The 25,645-nt window shown below is 47.8% G+C and overlaps 1 protein-coding gene across 2 annotated transcripts in view; it reads left to right on the top strand.

The window, feature by feature from the left end:
- Window positions 1–25,645, top strand: part of znf277 (zinc finger protein 277) — a 92,547-nt gene that overhangs the window by 5,832 nt on the left and 61,070 nt on the right. For both annotated transcript variants that reach the window (XM_070900386.1, XM_070900387.1), the window contains exons 3-4: window positions 16,524–16,612; window positions 16,906–16,988. In XM_070900386.1, the coding sequence (XP_070756487.1) occupies window positions 16,524–16,612; window positions 16,906–16,988 (172 nt within the window). The remainder of the gene's footprint in view (window positions 1–16,523; window positions 16,613–16,905; window positions 16,989–25,645) is intronic.

Here is a 25,645-nt window from a genome sequence, read left to right as displayed (position 1 = left end):
GTACCTTGATACCCAGGTCTCGTTGCACCTCCCCTTTTCCTAATCTGTCACCATTCAGATAATATTCTGTCTTTGCGTTTTTGCCCCCAAAGTGGATAACCTCACATTTATCCACATTATACTGCATCTGCCATGCATTTGCCCACTCACCTAACCTGTCCAAGTCACCCTGCAGCCTCTTAGCATTCTCCTCACAGCTCACACCACCACCCAGCTTAGTGTCATCTGCAAACTTGGAGATATTACATTCTATTCCTTCATCTAAATCAATGTATATTTTAAATAGCTAGGGTCCCAGCACTGAACCCTGTGGCACCCCACTGGTCACTGCCTGCCATTCTGAAAAGAACCCATTTATCCTGACTCTCTGCTTCCTGTCTGCCAACCAGTTCTCTATCCACGTTACCCCCAATACCATGTGCTTTAATTTTTCACACTATTCTCTTGTGTGGGACCTTGTCAAAAGCCTTTTGAAAGTCCAAATACACCACATCCACTGGTTCTCCCTTGTCCACTCTACTAGTTACATCCTCAAAAAATTCTAGGAGATTTGTCAAGCATGATTTCCCTTTCATAAATCCATGCTGACTTGGACCGATCCTGTCACTGCTTTCCAAATGTGCTGCTATTTCATCTTTAATAATTGATTCCAACATTTTCCCCACCACCGATGTCAGGCTAACTGGTCTGTAATTCCCTGTTTTCTCTCCCTCCTTTTTTAAAAAGTGGGGTTACATTAGCTACCCTCCAGTCCATAGGAACTGATCCGGAGTCAATAGAATGTTGGAAAATGATCACCAATGCATCCACTATTTCTAGGGCCACTTCCTTAAGTACTCTGGGATGCAGCCTATCAGGCTCTGGGGATTTATCGGCCTTCAATCCCATCAATTTCCCGAACACAATTTCCTGACTAATAAGGATTTCCTTCAGTTCCTCTTTTTTGCGAGACCCGCGAACCCCTAGTATTTCCGGAAGGTTATTTGTGTCTTCACTTCAGTTGGTCTGCCATTTCTTTGTTCCCCTTTATAAATTCACCTGATTCTGACTGCAAAGGACCTACATTGGTCTTCACTAATCTTTTTCTCTTCACATATCTGTAAAAGCTTTTACAGTCAGTTTTTATGTTCCTGCAAGCTTCCTCTCATACTCTATTTTCCCCCTCCTAATTAAGCCCTTTGTCCTCCTCTGCTGAATTCTCAATTTCTCCCAGTCCTCAGGTTTGCTGCTTTTTCTGGCCAATTTATATGTCTCTTCCTTGGATTTAACACTATCTCTAATTTCCCTTGTTAGCCACGGTTGAGCCACCTTCCCCGTTTTATTTTTACTCCAGAGTTGTACAATTGTTGAAGTTCATCCATGTAATCTATAAATGTCTGCCATTGTCTACCCACTGTTAACCCTTTAAGTATAATTTGTCAGTCTAACCTCGCCAATTCATGTCTCATACCATCAAAGTTATCTTTCCTTAAGTTCAGGACCCTAGTCTCTGAATTAACACTGTCACTCTCCATCTTAATGAAGAATTCTACTATTTTCTAGTCACTCTTCTCCAGGGGGCCTCGCACAACAAGATTGCTAATTAGTCCTCTCTCGTTACACAACACCCAGTCTAGGATGGCCAGCTCTCTAGTTGGTTCCTTGACATATTGGTCTAGAATGCCATCCCTAATACACTCCAGGAAATCCTCCTCCACCGCATTGCTACCAGCTTGGTTAGCCCAATCTATATGTAAATTAAAGTCGCCCATGATAACTGCTGTACCTTTATTGCATGCATCCCAAATTTCCTATTTGATGCCATATCCAACCTCGCTACGACTGTTTGGTGGTCTGTACACAACTCCCACTAGCGTTTTCTGCTCTTTTGTACTCCGCAGCTCTTCCCATACAGATTCCACATCATCCAAGCTAATGTCCTTTCTTACTACTGCGTTAATTTCCTCTTTAAACAGCAACGCTGTTTTCTTTCTGTCTATTCTTCCTGAATGTTGAATACCCCTGAATGTTGAATACCCCTGGATGTTGAGTTCCCAGCCTTGGTCACCCTGGAGCCATGTCTCCGTAATCCCAATTAGATCATAATCGTTAATAGCTGCCTGCGCAGTTAATTCATCCACCTTCTTACAAATACTCCTCGCATTGAGGCACAGAGCCTTCAGGCTTGTCTTTTTAGCACTCTTTGACCCTTTAGAATTGTGCTGCAATGTGGCCCTTTTTGATTTTTGCCTTGGGTTTCTCTGCCCTCCGCTTTTACCATTCTCCTTTCAATCTTTTGCTTCTGCCCCCAATTTATTTCCCTTTGTCTCCCTGCATAGGTTCCCATTCCCCTGCCATATTGGTTTAACCCCTCCCCAACAGCACTAGCAAACACTCCCCCTAGGACATTGGTTCCGGTCCTGCTCAGATGCAGACCATCTGGTTTGTACTGGTCCCACCTCCCCCAGAACCAATGTCCCAGGAATTTGAATCCCTCCCTCTTGCACCACTCCTCAAGCCACGTATTCATCTTGGCTATCCTGCAATTCCTACTCTGACTAGCATGTGGCACTGGTAGCAATCCTGAGATTACTACCTTTTGAGGTCCTACTTTTTCATTTAACTCCTAGCTCCCTAAATTCAGCTTGTAGGACCTCATCCCGCTTTTTGCCTATATCATTGGTACCTATGTGCACCACGACAACTGGCTGTTCACCCTCTCGCTCCAGAATGCCTGCAGCTGCTCCGAGACATCCTTGACCCTTGCACCAGGGAGGCAACATACCATCCTGGAGTCTCGGTTGCGACTGCAGAAACGCCTATCTATCCCCCTTCCAATAGAATCCCCCACCACTATAGCTCTCCCACTCTTTTTCCTGGCCTCCTGTGCAGCAGAGCCACCCACAGTGCCATGAACTTGGCTGCTGCTGCCTTCCCCTGGTGAGCCATCTCCCCCAACAATATCCAAAGCGGTACATCTGTTTTGGAGGGAGGTGACCGCAGGGGACTCCTGCACTGCCTTCTCCTGCTCTGCCTGGTGGTCACCCATCCCCTATCTGCCTTTGTAACCTTTACCTGCAGTGTGACCAACCCCCTGAATGTGCGAGCCACGACATCCTCAGCATCGCGCATATTCCAGAGTGAATCCATCCGCAGCTCCAATTGTTCCCTTCAGGCATCAGCGCGGGACATATGCTCCATCTTGGAGCACGCTACACATTGCTGCATTCGCCAGCTCAACTTTCACCAATTGTTTTGCGGCGGCGCTAAAACATCACGCCCTGCCGCTGTTTTGACTGTTGGGATGACCTAAATCGTCGTGCATTGCTGCGCTAGTGCCCCAGATGGAATTTTCGAACATTTTGCCCGAATTAGTGTTCGCCTGAGAACCCAGCCAGAAAAACCAGGGCGCACCAGGGGCGTATGACGCCATGTTGAAAATAAAGGAGAAAGTCACAGCTGTGAGTGATTAAAAGGATGAGAAGAGCACTGCATTATGGCATACTTTTGATTGTGAAGTTTATGTGAGTTTCTAGTTTGTTTTATAAAGGACATTTTAAAAGATGGGGGCCATGCTAGGTCGGGAGCTGTTCATCCTGGCTGCTATTGCCATCTGGCTTCAAGCTGGAAGAAGGTTTATTGTTGATCATTTGCAATGTAATCGAAAAGATCACAGATGTATGGGGAGAGACCTTACCCCCACAAGTTGACAGGGAACATCGCTCATACCACCAGCTCTCTGAGGTGCAGTGTGTTAGAAGGCTGCGCTTCTGAAAAGAAGTGCTGACAGAGATATGTCAACTCATACAGGCGGACCTACAGCCTACCAGTGGCAGTAGGACTGCACTGCCCGTCGAGGTGAAGGTGACTGTGGCACTTGCTTTTTATGCCTCCAGCTCCTTCCGGGCATCAGCGCGGGACATATGCTCCATCTAGCAGCACACTACACATTTGCTGCATTCGCCAGGTGACTAATGCACTGTACACATGCAGGATGAACTTCATAAACTTACTAATGACCAGGGAGACCAAAAATGAGAGGGCTATAGTTTTTGGACGATTTATTGGCTTCCCAAGGTTCAGGATGCTGTTGACTGTACACACATCGCCTTGCGAGCACCTTTACAGAATGCAGAGGTTTTCCGAAACCGAAAGGAGTTCCACTCCATGAACATACTGATCGTCAGCGCATCATGGCAGTCAATGCCCAATATCCAGGGAGCATCCATGATGCTTTCATCTTGCATGAGAGCAGTGCCTTTCGCATTTTACAGCGTAAACAACAAGGCCAGAGCTGGATGTTCGGGGACAAAGGTTATGGCCTCGCCACCTGGCTCATGACCCCCTCCCCCGCCCCCCCCCCCCCCGAACCCTCACACAGAACCAAGCATCGTTATAATGAGAGCCCTGCAGCCACAAGCAACATTGTCGAACAGACAATTAGAGTGCTCAAGCAGCGCTTCCGATGCCTGGACCACTCTGGAAGCTGCCTGCAATACTCCCCTCAGCAGGTCTCTGAGTTCATTGTGGTGTGCTGCATGCTACACAACTTAGCCATCATGAGCGGACAGGAATTGCGAAAGTGGATTACAGGACCACCTCAGGAGAAAGGGGAGGGGAAGGAGGAGGAAGACGAGGAAGAGGAGCCTGGCAAGGAACGAATGCCACCATCACAACCGCAGGGGAGGCATTGTGGAGATTTCACCGCTGCAAAAGCCTTATGTCGGCAGCTCATAATTGAATGTTTTGCTTGAAGAGTGAATGGCATGTTTAAGCATTGCCTGGCCACTCTATCCCACCATGTTGACTATTCTCCCTCTTATTCTGAAAATGAGACACTACACAGAAATGGTTACGGTAAAGAAAAACATTTTTGAACATTGTAAACTTTGTAACCTTCATTGTGAGACTTAAATAAAATAAGCTGCATCCAGCAGTGTGACAATTCAACGTTATCGGAACATAATCCAGTGTGATACTGTAACATAATATATGATGAATCCAGCAACATCAGTTCCTGCCCCACTATTTTTTCCCACCATCTTTTGACTCCCTTCCGTCCATCATCCTCCCTTGCCTGCTGCTCCTAATCAAAGTGGCATCAAGATGGCGTGCAGTAAGACTGCCAGAGCGCTGCTGTGTTGTGGGGAGAGAAGGCGTCTGGGGACGCACTGGACCAGCTCGTGGCGTGGAAGGCCCGGCTTCTGACTGGCTAGCCTCTTCATCGGCGTCGCCAGTCACAGGTGGTTTGGGTAACAACTGTCGCTGATGCTGGTTAGCGACTGAGTGGGGGGAGACAGAATGCTGTCATCCAGAGGAATGACACCACCTCCCATATCCCTCGAACCACTCAGTCGCCGACAGGGCTGGTCCCTTGCAACCAGAGCACATTGCTGGCTTGCTTCGGAACCATCACTTCCCTCTGTGGCAGTGGGGAACTCAGAGTATGGAGGCAGGCATGGATTGGATCACATGCCCAAGCTGAAGCAGAGCTTGTGCCTGTGATGCACCATATTCTGCTAAGGCTTGAGCCACACTCCAGGACTCCACTGTCACTGCTGGAGGCCATCAGCCTCGTGTGGGCATTGATGGCCTCGCTGGTATCACAGCTCACACTGACAATCTGCAACCCTACATCCGTAATGGTCGCTTTCAGACTGTCAATGCTCGCGGGAATCCTACCCAAGACATCAAGGAACTGACAGCTGATTTGGATGCTCTCCCTCGACATTCCCAGCATGTCCAGTTCCACGTCTGCCTGTCTGTCAGCAGACCGACTTTGCCGACTCACCCTCCGGAGAGGTGGCCTGCGGGATTCAACCCCAGCACTGCGTTACTGCAAGCCACTGGTCCCAGGAGCCTCGGATTCCTCAAACCCCGAGAACGTCATGTTGCCCTTAGAAGAGCTGAGTGCCAGTGGTGGAGCAGGGGTTGAATGATCATGCATCGGAGTTGGCTCATCGGTATCCTCCTGTTCATCCTCCTCCAGATGGTGGCCTGACGTGGAGTGGTCCCTTGAGGGATGCTGCGGCTATGGCTGGTCATCTGGAAGTAGAAAGCAACAGATGAGTGGTTAGTAGCAGGGGAGGGGGCAGGGGGACATGAGGAAGGTCGCATAGCACAGGCTCATTTGAAGGACTGCTGCTATTCCTTTATATCTAGTCCAAAGACACTGCAGGACATTGCCCCAATCCAGCCCAGGGAGTGTGCAGGACATTACTCCAACCCTAGTCCAGAGGCACTGCAGGACATTGCCCCAACCTAGTCCACAGGCACTGCGGACATTGCCCCAACCCTAGTCCAGAGCCACTGCAGGACATTGCCCCAACCCTAGTCCAGAGCCACTGCAGGACATTGCCCCAACCCTAGTCCAGAGCCACTGCAGGACATTGCCCCAACCCTAGTCCAGAGGCACTGTAGGACATTGCCCCAACCCTGGTCCAGAGGCACTGTAGGACATTGCCCTAACCCAGCACAGGGAGCGTGCAGGACATTGCCCCAACACTAGTGCAGGACGTTGCCCCAACCTCGTCCAGGGAGTGTGCAGGACATTGCCCCAACCCTGGTCCAGATGTACTGCAGGACATTGCCCCAAACCAGCCCAGGGAGTGTGCAGGACATTGCCCCAACCCTAGTCCAGAGCCACTGCAGGACATTGCCCCAACCCTAGTCCAGAGCCACTGCAGGACATTGCCCCAACCCTAGTCCAGAGCCACTGCAGGACATTGCCCCAACCCTAGTCAAGAGCCACTGCAGGACATTGCCCCAACCCTAGTCCAGAGCCACTGCAGGACATTGCCCCAACCCTAGTCAAGAGCCACTGCAGGACATTGCCCCAACCCTAGTCAAGAGCCACTGCAGGACATTGCCCCAACCCTAGTCCAGAGGCACTGGAGGACATTGCCCCAACCCAGCCCAGGGAGCGTGCAGGACATTACCCCAACCCTCGTCTAGAGCCACTGCAGGACATTGCCCCAACCCTAGTCCAGAGGCACTGTCAGACATTGCCCCAACCTCGCATTGTACTCACACTGACGACCCTTATCAGATCATTAAACTTCTTTCGACACTGTGTGCCAGTCCTGACCACAGTGTCCAAGGCAGAAACTTCCTCTGTTATCTCCCTCCAAATCCTTTTAAATATTGATGGCAGTGGTCGAGAATCACCCCGAAGATGCAACTCCTGCCATCTTCTTTCCACAGCCCACACTAGAGCTTCATTAGCCTCGTGGCTGAATCGCCTGGCACGCTATCTGGAATCATCATCCTCCATCATCAAAATCCAAATATGAAATGGCTGATTCAGCCCCGGTTGTACTGCACGTGCACGCGGCTGCGCCCTGCATTAACGTTTGTGACAGGAGAGCAGACCAGAAGCGTGGAAGAAAAAATAAATTGCGTGTACGCAAAACGGCAAATCGCGTCAGCGCCGGACCGGCGCGCACAAACTGTGGTGCAACACTGGAATTGATGCTAACTCTCCTTGTGAACTTTCATTCGGCGAAAGTTCCTCACTCTGGCACTAACGTTAACCCGGCGCTAAATTTTTCATTCCGCGGCAAATTGCGCCCAGAAACAGGTGAAAATGCAAAAAGCCAAAAATCCAGCCCTTCGAGTCATGAGCTACTTTATGTTGCACTTTATTTGTTAAAAAAAAACATGGTTTTGTGCTTTAGCCACATAATTGAGTGCTTAGGTCATGGTATTGCACAACTTACTTGCAAACAACAACTTTGCTGAACCAATGCTGTGCATATTCATTGGATATGTCTAAGCATTATAGAGATATGTAAAATTGTACTAATTCAAGAAGTAAAGTTTACTCCATTGTGGCCTCCTGCTGGGCTGATGGCCTACTTTAATCCCAACAAATGAGTGTTGTTTTGTTTCAGTATGTATGGCGCCTTTAACGTAGTGAAATGTCCCAAGGTGCTTCACAGCAGTATTATGAGATAAACAATTTGACACCGAGCCGCATAAGTAGAAATTAGCGCAGGTGACCAAAAGCTTGGTCAAAGAGATATGTTTTAAGGAGTGTCTTGAAGGAGGAAAGAGGGGCGGAGAGGTTTAGGCAGGGAGTTCCAGAGCTTGGGGCCGAGGCAACAGAAGGCTCAGCCACCAATGGTTGAGCGATTATAATCAGTGATGCTCAAGAGAGCAGAATTAGAGGAGCGCAGACATCGGGGGTGGTGGGGCGGTGGCGCTTGTGGGGCTGGAGGAGATTACAGAGATAGGGAGGGGCGAGGCTATGGAGGCATTTGAAAACGGATGATAATTTTGAAATCGAGGCGTTACTTAACCGGAAGCCAGTGTTGCTCAGCGAACACCGGGGTGATGGATGAGCGGGACTTGGTGTGAGATAGGACACTGGCAACCGAGTTTTGGATCACCTCTAATGACAGAAGAAATTACTTTCAAGACTGAATTGGAGCTTACACTCATATGTAGGTTTTAACTTTTGGCAAGTAGACAGTTAAATAAATAGCATTAAAAAACATGGTAGATACACAGCATGCTAGAAGGGTTAAATGCTGGCTTCAAGTAAAGTTTTATTGAGCTCCAGTTTCGGCATGAGTTGCTCCTATTTTTTTGGAGCAACTAGTTTAGAATGGAGCATCTTAGAAATTGCAATTCTCGGCATTTAGTTTGCTCCAGTTCTAGTGAGTTAGAATAGTTTCATTTTAGAACAGATTTTTTAAAAAGGGGCATGTCCAGCCACTTACGCCTGTTTTGCAAGTTTAGGCAGTGAAAATTTACTCCAAACTAAGTTAGAATGGAGTAAGTGTAAATCTTTGTACGCTCAGAAAAACCTTGCCTACACTTTATAAATTAGGCGCAGAGAACGAGAGATGGGGTGGGGGAAGGGAAGTTTACAAGCATTAAACACCACTTTTACAAATAAAGAGCCATCATCAATAATAAATAAATCAATAAATCAACCAATAAATCAATCAATAAATAAAAAATTAAATTTCTACTCACCTACTGTAGCACCGGGAGCCCTCCAACAGCCTGCTGGGACGGGCCCCCCCCCGGCCCCAGGAGATGTCGGTCAGGTGGGCCCCGCCGCCGCCGCCACTTTGGGCGGGGCCCACACCCAGGAGATGCCAGGCCGCTGCTGAGGACTTCGGGCGGAGCCCGCCCCCAGCGAGATGCTGGGCAGGCGGGCCCCGCCGCCGACAAGGTACGAGCTGTCAGGCCACTTGGCCCGGGATAGGGGCGGCGTCCCTTCAGCCAGGGATAGGGTCGTTGCCCCAAGCCAGGAGCTACTGCGCACACACGCAGCCTGCACTGCGCATGCGCGCAGCTGCCGACACTGTTTTTGGAGCAGGGCTGTAGCTCCGCCCCCAGCTGCTGCGCCGCGCCAAGCTAGAAACGGACCGACAGATAGCGGAGAATCGCGAGGTAAGTATTCGGTGCAATTTCTGTTCTACAAATTAGGCGGGCCTCTCCGATATGCGCCGTTCTAGCAGGGGTCTGGAACTTGAGCTCATTGTTTTGAGGAGTCTCCCGTGATCTTCCCTTAACCCTGAGATAGCTTGAATCCTGGAGAAAATAAACTTAATTTCAGTCATGATGCATAAAATTCCACACAGGAATATTCAGCCATTACATTTCCATTTTATGCACCAGGTGGTATTAAATTATTCACCTATAGGATCTGCTGACTTCTGATCTGCAGCTAAGATTTGTAGAGTGCATCAGGTGTTTATACTGGACTGGTGCAAATCTGTTTCACTGCCCCAAAGCAGCAGTGATCCTCTTGTGGGTTAGACTCCGAGGACTATTTATATTTGCAGTTCTGACCAACACATTATTATTTCTCATGTGACAGTTTTACTTTTCGTGTCAATTTACAGGTGCCGCATACATGAGAGGGCTAGTGACATTATTTTGACGACTTGGAATTGATTTAACTGACACTATCATACACAAGCACTTCAGTGACGCAATTTAGATGACAGTTGGAACAGGTTGGGGGCGACATAAATTTAGCTGTAACAGGAACAATAATTGAAATTGTCATATTATTATCTGGTAGTACACTTGCTTACCACTTCACTTGGTTCCTTTACTGTCCTGCAAGATATTGCATCTTGGCAGATAACTGGCATTATGCAATTTCCATCTCCTTAATTTGTTTGCCTTTCCAATCAATCACTGGGTGGCTCACTGACCTCTCATGAGTGTAGGCCGGGAAGGGAGAATAGAAATTAAAATAACTTTCATCTTTAAGCCCCAAAGACTTTTGTAAGTGCGACATACCGTAACTCAGAGCATACATTTCTATCTGTTCATGCTGACCTTCTGTAGTCTGGGTCATCTACGGTGAGGCTGCATACCCATCATAATTGACGGCCAGTTATTTGAACTAATTCCAGTCTGGAAACTGAGGTTAAGCCTTTACTAAATTAATATGTTCAAGTTCTGAGGAAGAGTATATATCAGAAGCACCTTGCCTATTCTCTCCACGTGGGCACGGAATTTGTGATCAGCAGCAAAGGAACGGCACGCGCCGTTCACTACGCTAACAGCTGGCCACTGAGTTTTTGCGGGCTTTTGAACGAAGACTTGCTGTAATCGGTTGTCTGATCCAACGCGGTGCCCTCGACAGGGCATCAGTGGCATGTGTGAGCAGGAAAAGAAATAACAAGGCTCGTCAACCAATCAGATTGAAGAATTCTCACTGAAACAGACAGGAAGTATAAACCAGGAATTATAAATTAGATTTAAATTGTGTTCAGAAAGCAATATAAAGATTGTGAAAGAAAGATGGGATTAAGAGAAATAGATAAAGGAGACAGACAGAATTTTTTTTTCCCAAGTATTAATTAAAAAAAAAATCTCAAACACTAATTATGTTCTGAAGGAATGAGACTCCACGTTTGTAAAATTAAATTTTCAGGGCTTGAGAGGTTGTTTGGCAGTAATTATGACTGGTCTCATCATTAGAAATTCACATACACCTGAATGCACCAGCCCTAACCTTTTCTGCTGCCTGTGTTTAGTGGGTAAGTACAGCAATTTCGCGCTCTTGCATTGCTTTCAATGCTGAGTCTATCGGCGAGGTTGTGTTGTAGCACAGCCTGTGGAGGAGCAGCGTAGTTCTGGATTTCCGCATTTAATTGTGCATGTGCATGCTCCAGTCGTTGCTGTCCGATTTACTCCATTATAACGATTTGCTGTGTTTGCCTCACCGCTATTCTCAACACAAAATCCGGACTATCATGTCTGACTTGAGTCTTTGCAGCATTTTCTATTTTTGGCAAGGTCTCAGGCCCGAGATATCAAATTACATTGGATTTAGCATTATAGATCTATTTAAAAAGACCTTGATCTGTTGAAACACTTTTGCTTACATTGCCTATTGCTTACCTTAATTGGTGCATCATATATTCGGTAGCACACCACAGTCTGAACCATACATGGATACCACTGCAAACTGTCAACTATTGTATGCATCTGACTTTAATTCCTCGTTGTAGTGTATATGTGATTTGCTATATCCAATCCAATTCTGAACTGTCGCATGCATGATTTGTACCGAATTAGATTAAAATTTATTTTAACATTGCAGTGAACAAGAGAGAAATAGCAAGGCCAAAGCATGTGGAAATTGTAGCAAATAAATTGTTGTTGAACAGGTTTGTAGTAGTAAAGAAACCTTGGGCTCAAGTTTCGGCCTGAGTTGCTCCTATTTTTTTGGAGCAACTAGTTTAGAATGGAGCATCTTAGAAATTGCAATTCTCGGCATTTGGTTTGCTCCAGTTCTAGTGAGTTAGAATAGTTTCATTTTAGAACAGATTTTTTTTTCAAAAGGGGGCGTGTCCAGCCGCTTACACCTGTTTTGCAAGTTTAGGCAGGGAAAACTTACTCCAAACTAACTTAGAATGGAGTAAGTGTAGATTTTTGTACACTCAGAAAAACCTTGCCTACACTTAGAAATCAGGGCGTAGGGAACAAGAGATGGAGGGGGGGAGGGAAGTTTACAAACATTAAACACTTCACTTTAACAAATAAAGAGCCATCATCGGTAATAAATGATGAATCAATAAATCAATCAAAAAAAATAAAAAAATAATAAAAAATCAATAAATAAAAAAATTAAGTTTCTACTCACCGACTACAGCACCGGGAGCCCTCCAACAGCGGGCTGGGACGCCCTCCCCCCCGCCACCACCCAGTGTGTCTCTGTCAGTCTTTCTCTCTGTCAGTGTCAGTGTCTCTCTCTCTCTGTTTCTGACAGCGAGGGGTTGGGGGAGGGAGGGGAGGGGGGAGTGGAGGGGGGGAAGAGCTGAACGGGAAGGTGGAGGGCAGAACAGGAGGGAGGGCGGCGGTGGGGGGAGGCTGAACGGGCCCCGCCGCCGACGTGGAAGCCGGGCCGCCGCAGAAGACAAAGGGCGGGGCCTGCCCCCAGTGGGATGCCGGGCGGGCGGGCCCCGCCGACTTCGTGGAGATGGGGAGGGGGAGAGGAGGAGGAGGAAGAGCTGAACGGGAGGAAGGGCGGGAGGGTGGGGGGAGCTGAACGGGAGGGAAGCCCGAGTTCCGATCTGCAATGCCCGGTGAGCCCATTCGGCCAGGGCTAGGGACGGCATTCTTCGGGCCCCTCCCACGCAGCCTGCACAGATTCGGGATGCGAGGAACTACTGCACATGCGCGCACACTCTAGCGTGCATGTGCAGAGGTCCCGGCACTGTTTTCAGCGCCGGGACATGGCTCCGCCTTCCACGCATTCTGCTGCGCTGCGCCAAGAGCCTGGATCGACTGGACTGCGGGGAGAATACCAAGGTAAATAATAGGCACCGTTTCTGTTCTAAAGTGGTGCGCCGTTCTAACCCTGGGGGCAAACTTGGGCCCATTGAAGTTGCCCAAAAGTATGGTGTGCCATCAGTACAATGTTAACATTGCTGTTTAGGAGAATGAGGCAAAACTCAAGTAGGATGGAAGCTCAAGCAAGCAAATGAAAAAACAGTCAATTTCCACAATTGATGAAGTGGTTTATTCAGAGAAAATAAAGAACAATCCAATCTCCCATATTTTGTTGATGGAAACAGTGCAATGAGTTATTATAAAATATATAGTTTATCATTTCTCTAACATGAATGCATATATAAGGTGTAAAGCGGAGCGTGATTAGTCACAGGTAGCTGTAGATATATAAGAATTAATAGCAGGGGAGAGAAATATCTAAAAGGATACAAAATAAAGAAGTAATTTAAAATAAAACAATTTGTTTTTATTTAAGAAAACAAATTGCGATACAAGCAGTAAAAAGTTAGCTAGTTCTTTTTAAATGAAGTAAATGTAAACAAAAACACTTTTTTTAAAAAAAAAAATCTGAAAGTGAAACTATTAAAATGTAAAACCAAAATAAGACTCAAAATAATGCAGAAAGATTTGAACAGGATTTGAATTATCTAATGGCCCTGAAATTGCAGTGTGTACGACGGCATACTCTGTGTACACTGTCATATTCCCTGCAACTTCCAGATTTCTGCATGCGCTTGTGCATGTGCAAAATTTGGAACTTAAGACCTATCAAGGTACGCCTGACAGATCATCCGAACCACCAGATAACTGAGTGTTGCTGGCGCAGAGTTGGGCAATTTGTCCAGCAATTGCCCATGCAACTCTTATGGCTGATAAAAGCAGACATAGGCTCTGCTTGCTTCAGTGTAAGGGTATATATAAGGCTTAAATAAAACATTCAAAAATTCAAAATTATGCACATACACTTGAACTGAGTTTATGCAATTATTGGCCCGGATTAAGATATTTAAAATTATTTAGCAAAAAATTAAATTTTTGTTGAGGTTGGTGCAGTAAAGGAACTTTTGAACAAAATTATAGTTTAGTACATTGTAAAATTATTCATCGTCACCATAGGTAGTCCCTCGGAATCGAGGAAGACTTACTTCCACTCTTAGAATGAGCCCTGAGGTGATTGAACAGTCCAATACGAGAGCCACAGTCCCTGCCACAGGTGGGACAGACAGTCGTTGAGGGTAAGGGAGGGTGGGACAGGTTTGCCGCATTTCCCTTCCGCTGCCTGCGCTTGTTTTCTGCATGCACTCGGCGATGAGACTCGAGGCGCTTAGCCCCCTCCCGGATGCACTTCCTCCAACTCGGGGCTGTCTTTGGCCAGGGATTCCCAGATGTCGGTGGGGATGCCGCACTTTATCAGGGAGGCTTTGAGGGTGTCCTTGTAACGTTTCCTCTGTCCACCCTTGGCTCATTTGCCATGAAGGAGTTCTGAGTAGAGCGCTTGCTTTGGGAGTCTCCTGTCTGGCATGCAGACAATGTGGCTTGCCCAGCAGAGCTGATCAAGTGTGGTCAGTGCTTCAATACTGGGGATATTGGCCTGGTCGAGGACGCTAATGTTGGTGCGTCTGTCCTCCCAGGGCATTTGTAGGATCGTGCGGAAGCATCGTTGATATTTCTCCAGTGACTTGAGGTGTCTACTGTACATGGTCCATGCCACTGAGCCATACAGGAAGGCGGGTATTACTACAGCCCTGTAGACCATGAGCTCGGTGGTAGATTTGAATGCCTGGTCTTCGAACACTCTTTTCCTCAGGCGGCCGAAGGCTGCACTGGCGCACTGGAGGCGGTGTTGAATCTCCTCATCAATGCTCTTGTTGATAAGAGGCTCCTGAGGTATGGGAAATGGTCTACGTTGTCCAGGGCTGCGCTGTGGATCTTGATGACTGGGGGGCAGTGCTATGCGGTGAGGACAGGCTGGTGGAGGACCTTTTGCCTTGTGAATGTGTAAGGTCCATGCTTTCGTATGCCTCAGTAAATACGTTGACTGTATCCTGGAGTTCTGCCTCTGAATGTGCGTAGACGCAGGCGTCATCCGCATACTGTAGCTCGACGACAGAGGTTGGGGTGCTCTTGGACCTGGCCTGGAGGCGGCGAAGGTTAAACAGCTTCCCACTGGTTCTTTACTTTAGTTCCACTCCAGTGGGGAGCTTGTTGATTGTGAGGTGGAGCATGGCAGCGAGGAAGATTGAGAAGAGGGTTGGGGCAATGATGCAGCCCTGTTTGACCCTGGTCCAGATGTGGATTGGGTCTGTAATGGATCCGTTGGTAAGGATCACGGCCTGCAGCAGCGACCAGGCTTTCGGGCCCCCAGTGGCATTCAGGCGTTCGGGCCCCTGGCAGCGTTCAGATCTCTCCCCAGCGGCGACTGGATCCCCTCCAGCGGCAACAGCTGTGCCTCTCCTCCACATTGGCGTTTGGGCCTCCTCCTCTTCTGTGATGGCGGCTGGCCTTTCCCCCTCCTTCAGAGACGACTGGGCCTCTACTTCCCCGCAGTGCTCCGGATGTGGCCGAGCCAGGGCTTTGTGTAGCTGCAGAGGGCTGGCAGCGCCCATGGAACAGTACCAAGGGAGGTAGCTTATTATTGACTTTCATTTTAAACTTTTAATTAACTTGGGAAACCTTTAAACAACTTGGGAAAACTTTTAAAACCTCTGGAGAAACTTTTAACGAAGCTAAGCCTGTGTGGTGGCCGTTGTGCAACGACCACCCCACATTAAAAGAACTCACGCATAGGATTATTATAATTCTGGGGATTCCATTGCACATCATTAGGGGATTCTCTTCGTAAATGGTTGCAATTAATTTCTCCTTTGTATTTGGAGAACTGAGCCCACGTGATCCCTTCCGAAGTGCTTGCGTCCCTGAGATCCGTGGCCTTTATGCTGCTGTCCGCCTGGAGGCCTGAGACCACAACTCTTTGCATTCTGGACGTCAGACGCTACTTTCGGAATTGTTTCACGGGTTGGAAGCATACTCCAGATGTACGCCTCCGACTGCAATTTCTAAGCCACTGCATTGTGCATCACAAGGTATAACAGCACCTCATCCAATTCACCAAAGTCATATATATATTTGATACAGGTTGTACCTCTCCAGTCTGGGACTCTTTAGTCCGGAGACATCCCTGGTCCGCCATCATTTCCGGCAGGAGTGGTGCCCCGCGCTGTTCACGGAGGTAAAGCTACTCCTCTTAACCCGCTGCCTTCGGTGTTCCCTCCGAGGTCAGGTTGGCACGGAGAGGGAGCGAGGCCCGAGTTTTGCAGCCGGAGCATGGCGGAGGCTTTCAGGAGCCCGAGCGCTGTCATCAGGACCCGGTAAGTCTGGGGTCGGTGTGACCTCCCGTCGTCCAGAAAATTCTCTGGTCCGGTACCAGTCAGATCCCAAGAGTGCCGGACTGGAGAGCGACAATGTGTATTATGAAAGCTCCAGTGGAATTATTTTCTTAAGTGGAGTGTCATTTGTAAATCAATTGAGAATATTATCCTACAAAGTTTAGTTAATTTGAATCGAAGGACATCTTTCAGGATTATCAAAAAGGCTTTCACACCTTGAGTCTAATTAGTTTTTAGTTTATTAGTCTCCGCAAGGACATAGGATTTTCTCTCTTCCGGCATTAACTTTTAAGATTTGTGGGGAAGGAGAGTTCAATTTTAAGAATCAGGCAAAAAGATACTATTTCATGAAAGGGTGACTTATTTTTTTTTTTGGTTTGTTTTAAGGTACATTTTGTATTGGAAGAAAAGGTTTATTGACCAACCAATAACAGATTTTTGTAGTGTAATAAGAACCAACTCCCAAGGTCCTGAGGGTAAGTGTGTCAGATTTGAAGTATGTGAAGAGACAGTTCTTGTTTATTAAAGTTTATTAATGAATGATTTACTGTAAGTTTGTGATTTTTGAACATATTTGCTTGTACCAAGATAGAGATAATTGCAAAATTGAAGTGAAATTATGGATGGATTATAATAGATTAAGATTTTGGAAAAACTAAGGTGAAACAGAGCATTTAAAATGCAAAGTAAGATGGAAATTTAAAATACATTTACAGCGAACATTAACAGCAGCTGTTACTGGACAAGTGAAAATTATTTGTTTTAACAGAGGAACAAACAGACTACTACCTTCTATGCGATATTTTACCTGAAGACCGAGTGCTAAGAGAGCAGCTTCAGCAAGAAAGACTAGTAAGTGATTGCCGTACTTCTTCAGCCAAAATGAAAAAGGATAAAAGAGTCAAGACTGTAAAAAAAAAAAAAATGGGTTTAATTAACCGACTAGCATAAATTGACAAGGAAATTCATCGATCTTGTTTTAAGCCAGCAATTAATTATGGTTTTTAAGATGCACGGTTTGCCTATCTTCCGGTAACTGCAGTCTAATCTAGCCTAGTATATCACTGTATTTCTTAATCAGACTTAAAAGCTGTACCACATGTTCATTCGGGTTGTGAGAAGGTTTTAGGCTTAAAACACTTACGGCACAAGGACCCATTCAGCACGCTTTTGAATCCCTTCTGTTGAAAGCTAAAATCATATCTGGTGACAGCTTTCTACATTATCCGAGTATTATACTCTGAGAAATCCAAACATTCATAGAACATTGCAAGCTAGACCGTGTTATAGCTTATATAATTGCAACTCAAGTAATTCAGAAAACAAAGGGAATTCAGCCTCTTAATGCCAGTGCACCATTAGCATGTAATGAAAGTTGTTCTATTAAGAGTAACTGCTGAAGCATACCTACATTTATCCAAGATTCAACATAGTTGTGCAATGAACAGATAGATACTGTGTACTTCTACAAGAAGACTATGTTTTCTTTTACTTGCGTAACTGAAAACTGTTGATTAGAATCTAAAGTATTGTTTGATTATTCAGAATGACATGTGAAGCCATAATGGAATTAGTAGTTCTACAGCAAAGATTGTAACAACTGGGACTATTTATAACCTGTCATGTAGTATTTTGCTTTTCAGCAATGCAGTCATTGGAACTGAGCCAATTAGATTAACTATTCTCGTGACTTCTTCCAAATATGCTGATGTTGCATCTGTTAGTTATTTCAATTTTTTTTCTCTTTTTAACAAACTACAAGGTGATTGTTCTGCTTGCCTGTAATTGAGATTTATACACACCCACACAAGCTATTTCAATGAAAATGTACTTGGAAGAGAAGGAAGGTCCCAGTTTGATCGCTGGTCTGTCTTGAACTCAACTTGTGCTACAATTGGCTTCAGCACCTCTGAGCTAGAGAGGGGACAATCTGATACAGCTCTTGCTCCTGCATGCTATCCGATGAGCATTGTAGGAAAGTGCACATTTGGATCGGATGGGGGTCGACTATGAATGCCCACTAGAGTTGAATAGCCGGTCACCACTTGTTGTCTGGGTTCATATATGAAGTCGGGCCACCTGGGTGAGGCGGCAGAGGGTAGTTAGATTCCTTGGAACTGTACTTCAGCATGAGTCAGCATCTTCAGCAGAGGAGTGCAGACAGGGCAAATGATAATATAACCTTTGTCTGGTGTCATTTGTTTTGGGGGAAAAAAAAACTTGATGTAAAGCTCCATAATAAATTAGGATGCTATAGGGAAAAAATGGTAGAGGGTCATGAAAGAGTCCAGTGGTTAAAGTTAAAAATATTTTTTATAAAGTGTTAAAAGAGCATTTACAGAAGTTTACAAGAGCAACCTCTCGAATGGTTTCAACACACACTCCGAGTTAATCTGTTGTTCTGAGCATTATTATACATAGGCCTGGAATTTCCTCCGTGGGCCCAACCAGGAAGTTACAACTGAAATTGAGCTCAAAGCTGTACTGATTCTGATGATACCAAATTATATACAAGTATCCTCCCAGCCTCAATACACCTGAACTTAAAATGGGCATAAATGGACTTAAATCAGCGGAACCGATCGTGGCGCAAGGAAACATCAAACCGACGCCAGAATATTTCTTCTTTGAATCTTAAAATTGAAGTTTCAACTCATTTTATGATCATTCATGCATATCAAGCACAGCATTTTGAAGTACAGGTTGAAACTCCCTTACCTGGAATCACCCCTTGAGGGGTTGGGGATGGCATCAAACAGGAAATTAGGGATGCATGCAATAAAGGTACAGCAGTTATCATGGGTGACTTTAATCTACATGTATATTGGACTAACCAAACTGGTAGCAATACGGTGGAGGAGGATTTCCTGGAGTGTATAAGGGATGGGTTTCGAGACCAATATGTCGAGGAACCAACTGGAGAGCTGGCTATTCTGGACTGGGTGTTGTGTAATGAAAGAGGATTAATTAGCAATCTTGTTGTGCGAGGCCCCTTGGGGAAGAGTGACCATAATATGGTAGAATTCTTCATTTAAGATGGAGAGTGACACAGTTAATTCAGAGACTAGGGCCCTGAACTTAAAGAAAGGTAACTTCGATGGTATGAGACGTGAATTAACTAGGATAGACTGTCGAATGTTACTTAAAGGATTGACGGTGGCTAGACAATGGCATACATTTAAAGATCACATGGATGAACTTCAACAATTGTACATCGCTGTCTGGCGTAAAAACAAAACGGGGAAGGTGGCTCAACCATGGCTAATGAGGGAAATTAAGGATAGTGTTAAATCGAAGGAAAAGGCATATAAATTGGCCAGAAAAAGCAGCAAACTTGAGAACTGAGAGTAATTCAGAATTCAGCAGAGGAGGACTAAGGGTTTAATTAGGAGGGGGAAAATAGAGTATGAGAGTAAGCTTGCAGGGAACATAAAAACTGACTGCAAAAGCTTCGATAGATATGTGAAGAGAAAAAGATTAGTGAAGACAAATGTATGTTTCTTGCAGTCAGAATCAGGTGAATTTAAATGGGGAACAAAGAAATGGCAGACCAATTGATCATGCACTTCGGTTCTGTCTTCATTAAGGAAGACACACAAATAACCTTCCGGAAATACGAGGGGACCGAGGGTCTAGCGAGAAGGAGGAACTGAAAGAAATCCTTATTAGTCAGGAAATCGTGTTTGGGAAATTGATGGGATTGAAGGCCGATAAATCCCCAGGGCCTGATAATCTGCATCCCAGAGTACTTAAGGAGTTGGCCCTAGACATAGTGGATGCATTGGTCATCATTTTCCAATATTGTATAGACTCTGAATCAGTTCCTATGGATTGGAGGGTAGCTAATGTAACCTCACTTTTTAAAAAAGGGGGGAGAGAGAAAACACGGAATTATAGACTGGTTAGCCTGACATCGGTGGTGGGGAAAATGTTGGATCAATTATTAAAGATGTAATAGCAGCACATTTGGAAAGCCGTGACAGGATCGGTCCAAGTCAGCATGGATTTATGAAAGGGAAATCATGCTTGACAAATCTTCTCGAATTTTTTGAGGATGTAACTAGTCGAGTGGACAAGGGAGAACCAGTGGATGTGGTGTATTTGGACTTTTAAAAGGCTTTTGACAAGGTCCCACACAAGAGATTGGTGTGCAGAATTAAAGCACATGGTATTGGGGGTAATGTACTGACGTGGATAGAGAACTGGTTAGCAGACAGGAAGCAGAGAGTGGGAATAAACGGGTCCTTTTCAGAATGGCAGGCAGTGACTAGTGGAGTACAGCAGGGCTCCGTGCTGGGACCCCAGCTATTTACAATATACATTAATGATTTTAGATGAAGGAATTGAGTATAATATCTCCAAGTTTGCAGATGACACTAAACTGGGTGGCGTTGTGAACTATGAGGAGGACGCAAAGAAGCTGCAGGTTAGGTGAGTGGGCAAATGCATGGCAGATGCAGTATAATGTGGATAAATGTGAGGTTATCCACTTTGGGGGCAAAAACACGAAGGCAGAATATTATCTGAATGGCGGCAGATTAAGAAAAGGGCAGGTGCAACGAGACCTGGGTGTCATGGTACTACAGTCTTGAAAATTGGCATGCATGTACAGCAGGCGGTGAAGAAGACAAATGGCATGTTGGCCTTCATAGCTCGAGGATTTGAGTATAGGAGCAGGGAGTCTTACTGCAGTTGTACAGGGCCTTGGCGAGGCCAACCTTGAATATTGTGTTCAGTTTTGGTCTCCTAGTCTGAGGAAGGACATTCTTGCTATTGAGGGAGTGCAGCGAAGGTTAACCAGACTGATTCCGTGGGATGGCATGACTGACATATGAAGAAAGACTGGATCGACTAGACTTATAGTCAGTGGAATTTAGAAGAATGAGAGGGGATCTCAGAGAAACATATAAAATTCTGACGTGTTTGGACAGGTTAGATGCAGGAAGAATGTTCCCGATGTTGAGGAAGTCCAGAACCAGGGGAAACAGTCTAAGGATAAGGGGTAAGCCATTTTGGACCGAGATGAGGAGAAATTTCTTCACTGAGAGTTGCTAACCTGTGGAATTCCCGACCGCAAAGAGTTGATGCCAGTTCGTTGGATATAGTCAAGAGGGAGTTAGATGTGGCCCTTACGGCTAAAGGGATCAAGGGGTATGGAGAAAAAGCAGGAAAGAGGTACTGAGGTGAATGATCAGCCATGATCTTATTGAATGGTGGTGCAGGCTCGAAAGGCCGAATGGCCTACTCCTGCACCTATTTTCTATGTTTCTATGACAGAGGGCTTCATAGACAGATGTAGAAGATCGAGGTGACTTGGACGTATTTTAGTTATGCGCATAACTCACAGCCAAAATTTTTCTCAACTCCTGCTACTTGCACAACTCTGCAATATTTTCAGCCACGTGATTTGTTTGTACGCAGATTACGGGTGTATTTCGGCACAAATACAGAGGGAATGCCAGGCTGCAGTATATACAGAATAACGTTTGTGCATGTGGGTCATGTATGTATTGGAGAGAGATTCAACAGGAAATGTGCAGCAGCTGTATTTATCCAGGATGCTAAGCAGGCAAAAACCACTTCGCTGCTGTGTCCCATTCTTGGATACCACCTGTGAAGGAAGTAAAATTTGCCTAGTTACAATATAAAAAATGTCAATATTGATGCATTTATAACTATCTATCTTTCATGAAGTTGCTTTGGTGAGTAAACCTCACATATTTTTCAATTATTTCTGTTGCATATACTGTCAGTTCACAATGGTATTTTCACTTTAAGCACATTACACCATAGGTTTATTTGGCCATGTTGAACAACATTTGCTTGGTCTTTCATGTCAAAAGTGGAAAATAAATTTGTAAGACGGGAAAAAAAATCTTTGACTTCACAAATAAGTGACAGCACTTTGTTAGCTCCGCAACGGAACCATCGACTGCAATACCATTTACCTGCTCTTTCCTTGTAACTTTTTAATATTTTTATTTTTCAAGTGTTTATCCAATTCCTTCTTGGAATGACTCTGTTTCAGTCACCAAATGTCGTAAAGGTATAGCGTTGAGAATCCGGAAGCCTCGAGACCGAGGCCGCTCCGGATTCTGTGTATTTCTCGACTTCGGAACGTCTTTATGACGTCCCAAATCTGGAAACGCCCGAGCCCAGGTTTGTGTATTTCCGGACTTTGGAACGTCTTTCCGATGTCCCAAGTCCAGAAACGCCTGGGCCAGGCTTCGTAGGTAGGGGAGGGGGTGAGGTAGGCGGCAGCGGCCCGAGTCCGGGGAGAGGTGGGCGGTGGCCCGAGGCCGGGGAGAGGTCGGCGGTGGCCCGAGGCCGGGGAAGAGGACGGCGGTGGCCCGAGGCCGGGGAGAGGTCGGCGGTGGCCCGAGGCCGGGGAGAGGTCGGCGGTGGCCCGAGGCCGGGGAGAGGTCGGCGGTGGCCCGAGGCCGGGGAAGAGGTCGGCGGTGGCCCGAGGCCGGGGAGCGGTCGGAGGTGGCCCGAGGCCGGGGAGAGGTCGGCGGTGGCCCGAGGCCGGGGAGAGGTCGGCGGTGGCCCGAGGCCGGGGAAGAGGACGGCGGTGGCCCGAGGCCGGGGAGAGGTCGGCGGTGGCCCGAGGCCGGGGAAGAGGACGGCGGTGGCCCGAGGCCGGGGAAGAGGTCGGCGGTGGCCCGAGGCCGGGGAAGAGGACGGCGGTGGCCCGAGGCCGGGGAAGAGGTCGGCGGTGGCCCGAGGCCGGGGAAGAGGTCGGCGGTGGCCCGAGGCCGGGGAGCGGTCGGAGGTGGCCCGAGGCCGGGGAGAGGTCGGCGGTGGCCCGAGGCCGGGGAGAGGTCGGCGGTGGCCCGAGGCCGGGGAGAGGTCGGCGGTGGCCCGAGGCCGGGGAGAGGTCGGCGGTGGCCCGAGGCCGGGGAGAGGTCGGCGGTGGCCCGAGGCCGGGGAGAGGTCGGCGGTGGCCCGAGGCCGGGGAGAGGTCGGCGGTGGCCCGAGGCCGGGGAGAGGTCGGCGGTGGCCCGAGGCCGGGGAAGAGGACGGCGGTGGCCCGAGGCCGGGGAAGAGGTCGGCGGTGGCCCGAGGCCGGGGAGAGGTCGGCGGTGGCCCGAGGCCGGGGAGAGGTCGGCGGTGGCCCGAGGCCGGGGAAGAGGACGGCGGTGGCCCGAGGCCGGGGAGAGGTCGGCGGTGGCCCGAGGCCGGGGAAGAGGACGGCGGTGGCCCGAGGCCGGGGAAGAGGTCGGCGGTGGCCCGAGGCCGGGGAAGAGGTCGGCGGTGGCCCGAGGCCGGGGAAGAGGTCGGCGGTGGCCCGAGGCCGGGGAAGAGGTCGGAGGTGGCCCGAGGCCGGGGAGAGGTCGGCGGTGGCCCGAGGCCGGGGAAGAGGACGGCGGTGGCCCGAGGCCGGGGAGAGGTCGGCGGTGGCCCGAGGCCGGGGAAGAGGACGGCGGTGGCCCGAGGCCGGGGAAGAGGACGGCGGTGGCCCGAGGCCGGGGAAGAGGACGGCGGTGGCCCGAGGCCGGGGAGAGGTCGGCGGTGGCCCGAGGCCGGGGAGAGGTCGGCGGTGGCCCGAGGCCGGGGAAGAGGACGGCGGTGGCCCGAGGCCGGGGAGAGGTCGGAGGTGGCCCGAGGCCGGGGAAGAGGACGGCGGTGGCCCGAGGCCGGGGAGAGGTCGGCGGTGGCCCGAGGCCGGGGAGAGGTCGGCGGTGGCCCGAGGCCGGGGAGAGGTCGACGGTGGCCCGAGGCCGGGGAGAGGTCGGCGGGGGTCCGGATACCGAATATTTTCCAGATTCCGGATGACCCCGCTACGGATCCAGATTTCGGAACTCCGGATTCTCGATGCCGTACCTGTAACACATTCCATATTCTAATACTTTGTGTTCTAGCCTCCCCCTTTCAAACTTTGAACACTTGTTTTGGATATCTGGATGGCACAGATACGATGTTAAGTACTGCAGGGAATCGAATACGGCCAGGGTGATCTCCTGGACTAGTTTCGATTGTCTGGATGGGTCGGAGAGGAATTTTCCCAGATTTCTTTTTCCCCAATTGGCCTGGGTATTTATCTGGTTTTTGCCTCTCCCAGGAGATCACATGGCCCCAGTTGGGGTGGAGTGTAGAATGTTTAATTGTAAGGGGTGTCTCAGTTGTGTGGGGCGGACTGGTTGGGCTGGATGCTCTTTATCTTTCCTTTATTGTTCATAGATTTATATGTAACCTTCAGGGCTGCTGACCAAGGGCTGTGTGGCTCTTTGGTGGCCGGTGCGGACACGATGGGCCGAAATGGCCTCCTTCTGCGCTGTAAATTTCTATGTTTCTATATTCTCTGCTGAATTTTGTACAGTCCTCGTTTTCAAGTCTAGTATCGTAACTATATCCTCTCACTCCCGGTATCAGCCTAACTTATTAGCACATTTTTCATGCCTTCAATATCATTACTGTTATGGGTTACCCAAAACCACACGCAATGCTCAAACCTGTACAAATTCATCATGACCTCCTCACTTTATTAGTCACTGCTCGATATGTAAAACTCAGAATCCTGTTTACTTAGGTTTTTTTCACCTGCAGTCTGGCTTTTAAGTTCTGTGCATCTGTATCTCTCGCTCTCTCTCCCTTGATTCTTTTGAAACTTTTACCCTTCAAGTTACATTTCCATTCTCTTTTTTGCCCAAAATATGCAATTTCATCTTTATCTACCCAATTCTCCAAGCTGGCTACTTGCTCTTGCAGTCTCCTGCCTTGACAAATATCTTAATGGATACAGATTGCCAAAGAGATTTCAACATTGACATTTACCAAATATACACTGTTTTTCCCTCTGAGGGTTCTAAATTGTGATAGGCAATAGATAGTTTTTTTTTAAAGCTTTATATAAAAAAATTATGCAGATGCATGTCTGACAGCAGACAATGGGCTCAAAATTGGCCCACCCCATTTTTCGGCGCGCTCACCGGAGATGCGTCGAATTTCTGCCTGGAAAAGTGCTCCTAAAAAATCAATCGGTCCCCACTTTGGCCACTGTCCGGCCTCTCCCCAGTCTTTGCGCAGTGTGGCCAGTTGGGTCGGGAGTAGCGCCAGCGTCCCGCGCCGAAAACCGTGCCGGGACGTCTGCACAAGCGCTGTAGTGTGCGCGCATGTGCAATAGCTCCTGCCCCCAGTGTGCGTGCTGCAGCGTGGGAATTCGGCATAATTGATGCTAGTTTGAGGTATGCCTGGCCTGAGAGACAAAAGCAGGAGAAATGTTCTTGGTGCAGAAAATGCCTCATTTGGACCAGACATCGAGATTGTGCCGTTTGGGGAAAGGTATTGTTTTTGTTGTTGTGAACGACCATCTGCACCATTATTTGGAATATATCCATTTGAGTCCATCAAATCACTTTGAAAAGTGGGATGATGATCATTATCATCGTCATACCGGCTGCTGGTGCGTCCCGCCCCTATCCAAGGCCGAGTGCCCTTCCCGGGCTGAAGATGAAGGTAGGGTAGGATTTACTTACTTCTATTTTTTTTATTTGGATATTTTGAAAACA

Source organism: Pristiophorus japonicus, chromosome 15 (assembly GCF_044704955.1).
Source record: "Pristiophorus japonicus isolate sPriJap1 chromosome 15, sPriJap1.hap1, whole genome shotgun sequence".
NCBI classification, from domain to species: domain Eukaryota; kingdom Metazoa; phylum Chordata; class Chondrichthyes; family Pristiophoridae; genus Pristiophorus; species Pristiophorus japonicus.
Note: the sequence above shows the minus strand (reverse complement) of the source record. Positions and strands in the feature narration are given on the sequence as shown.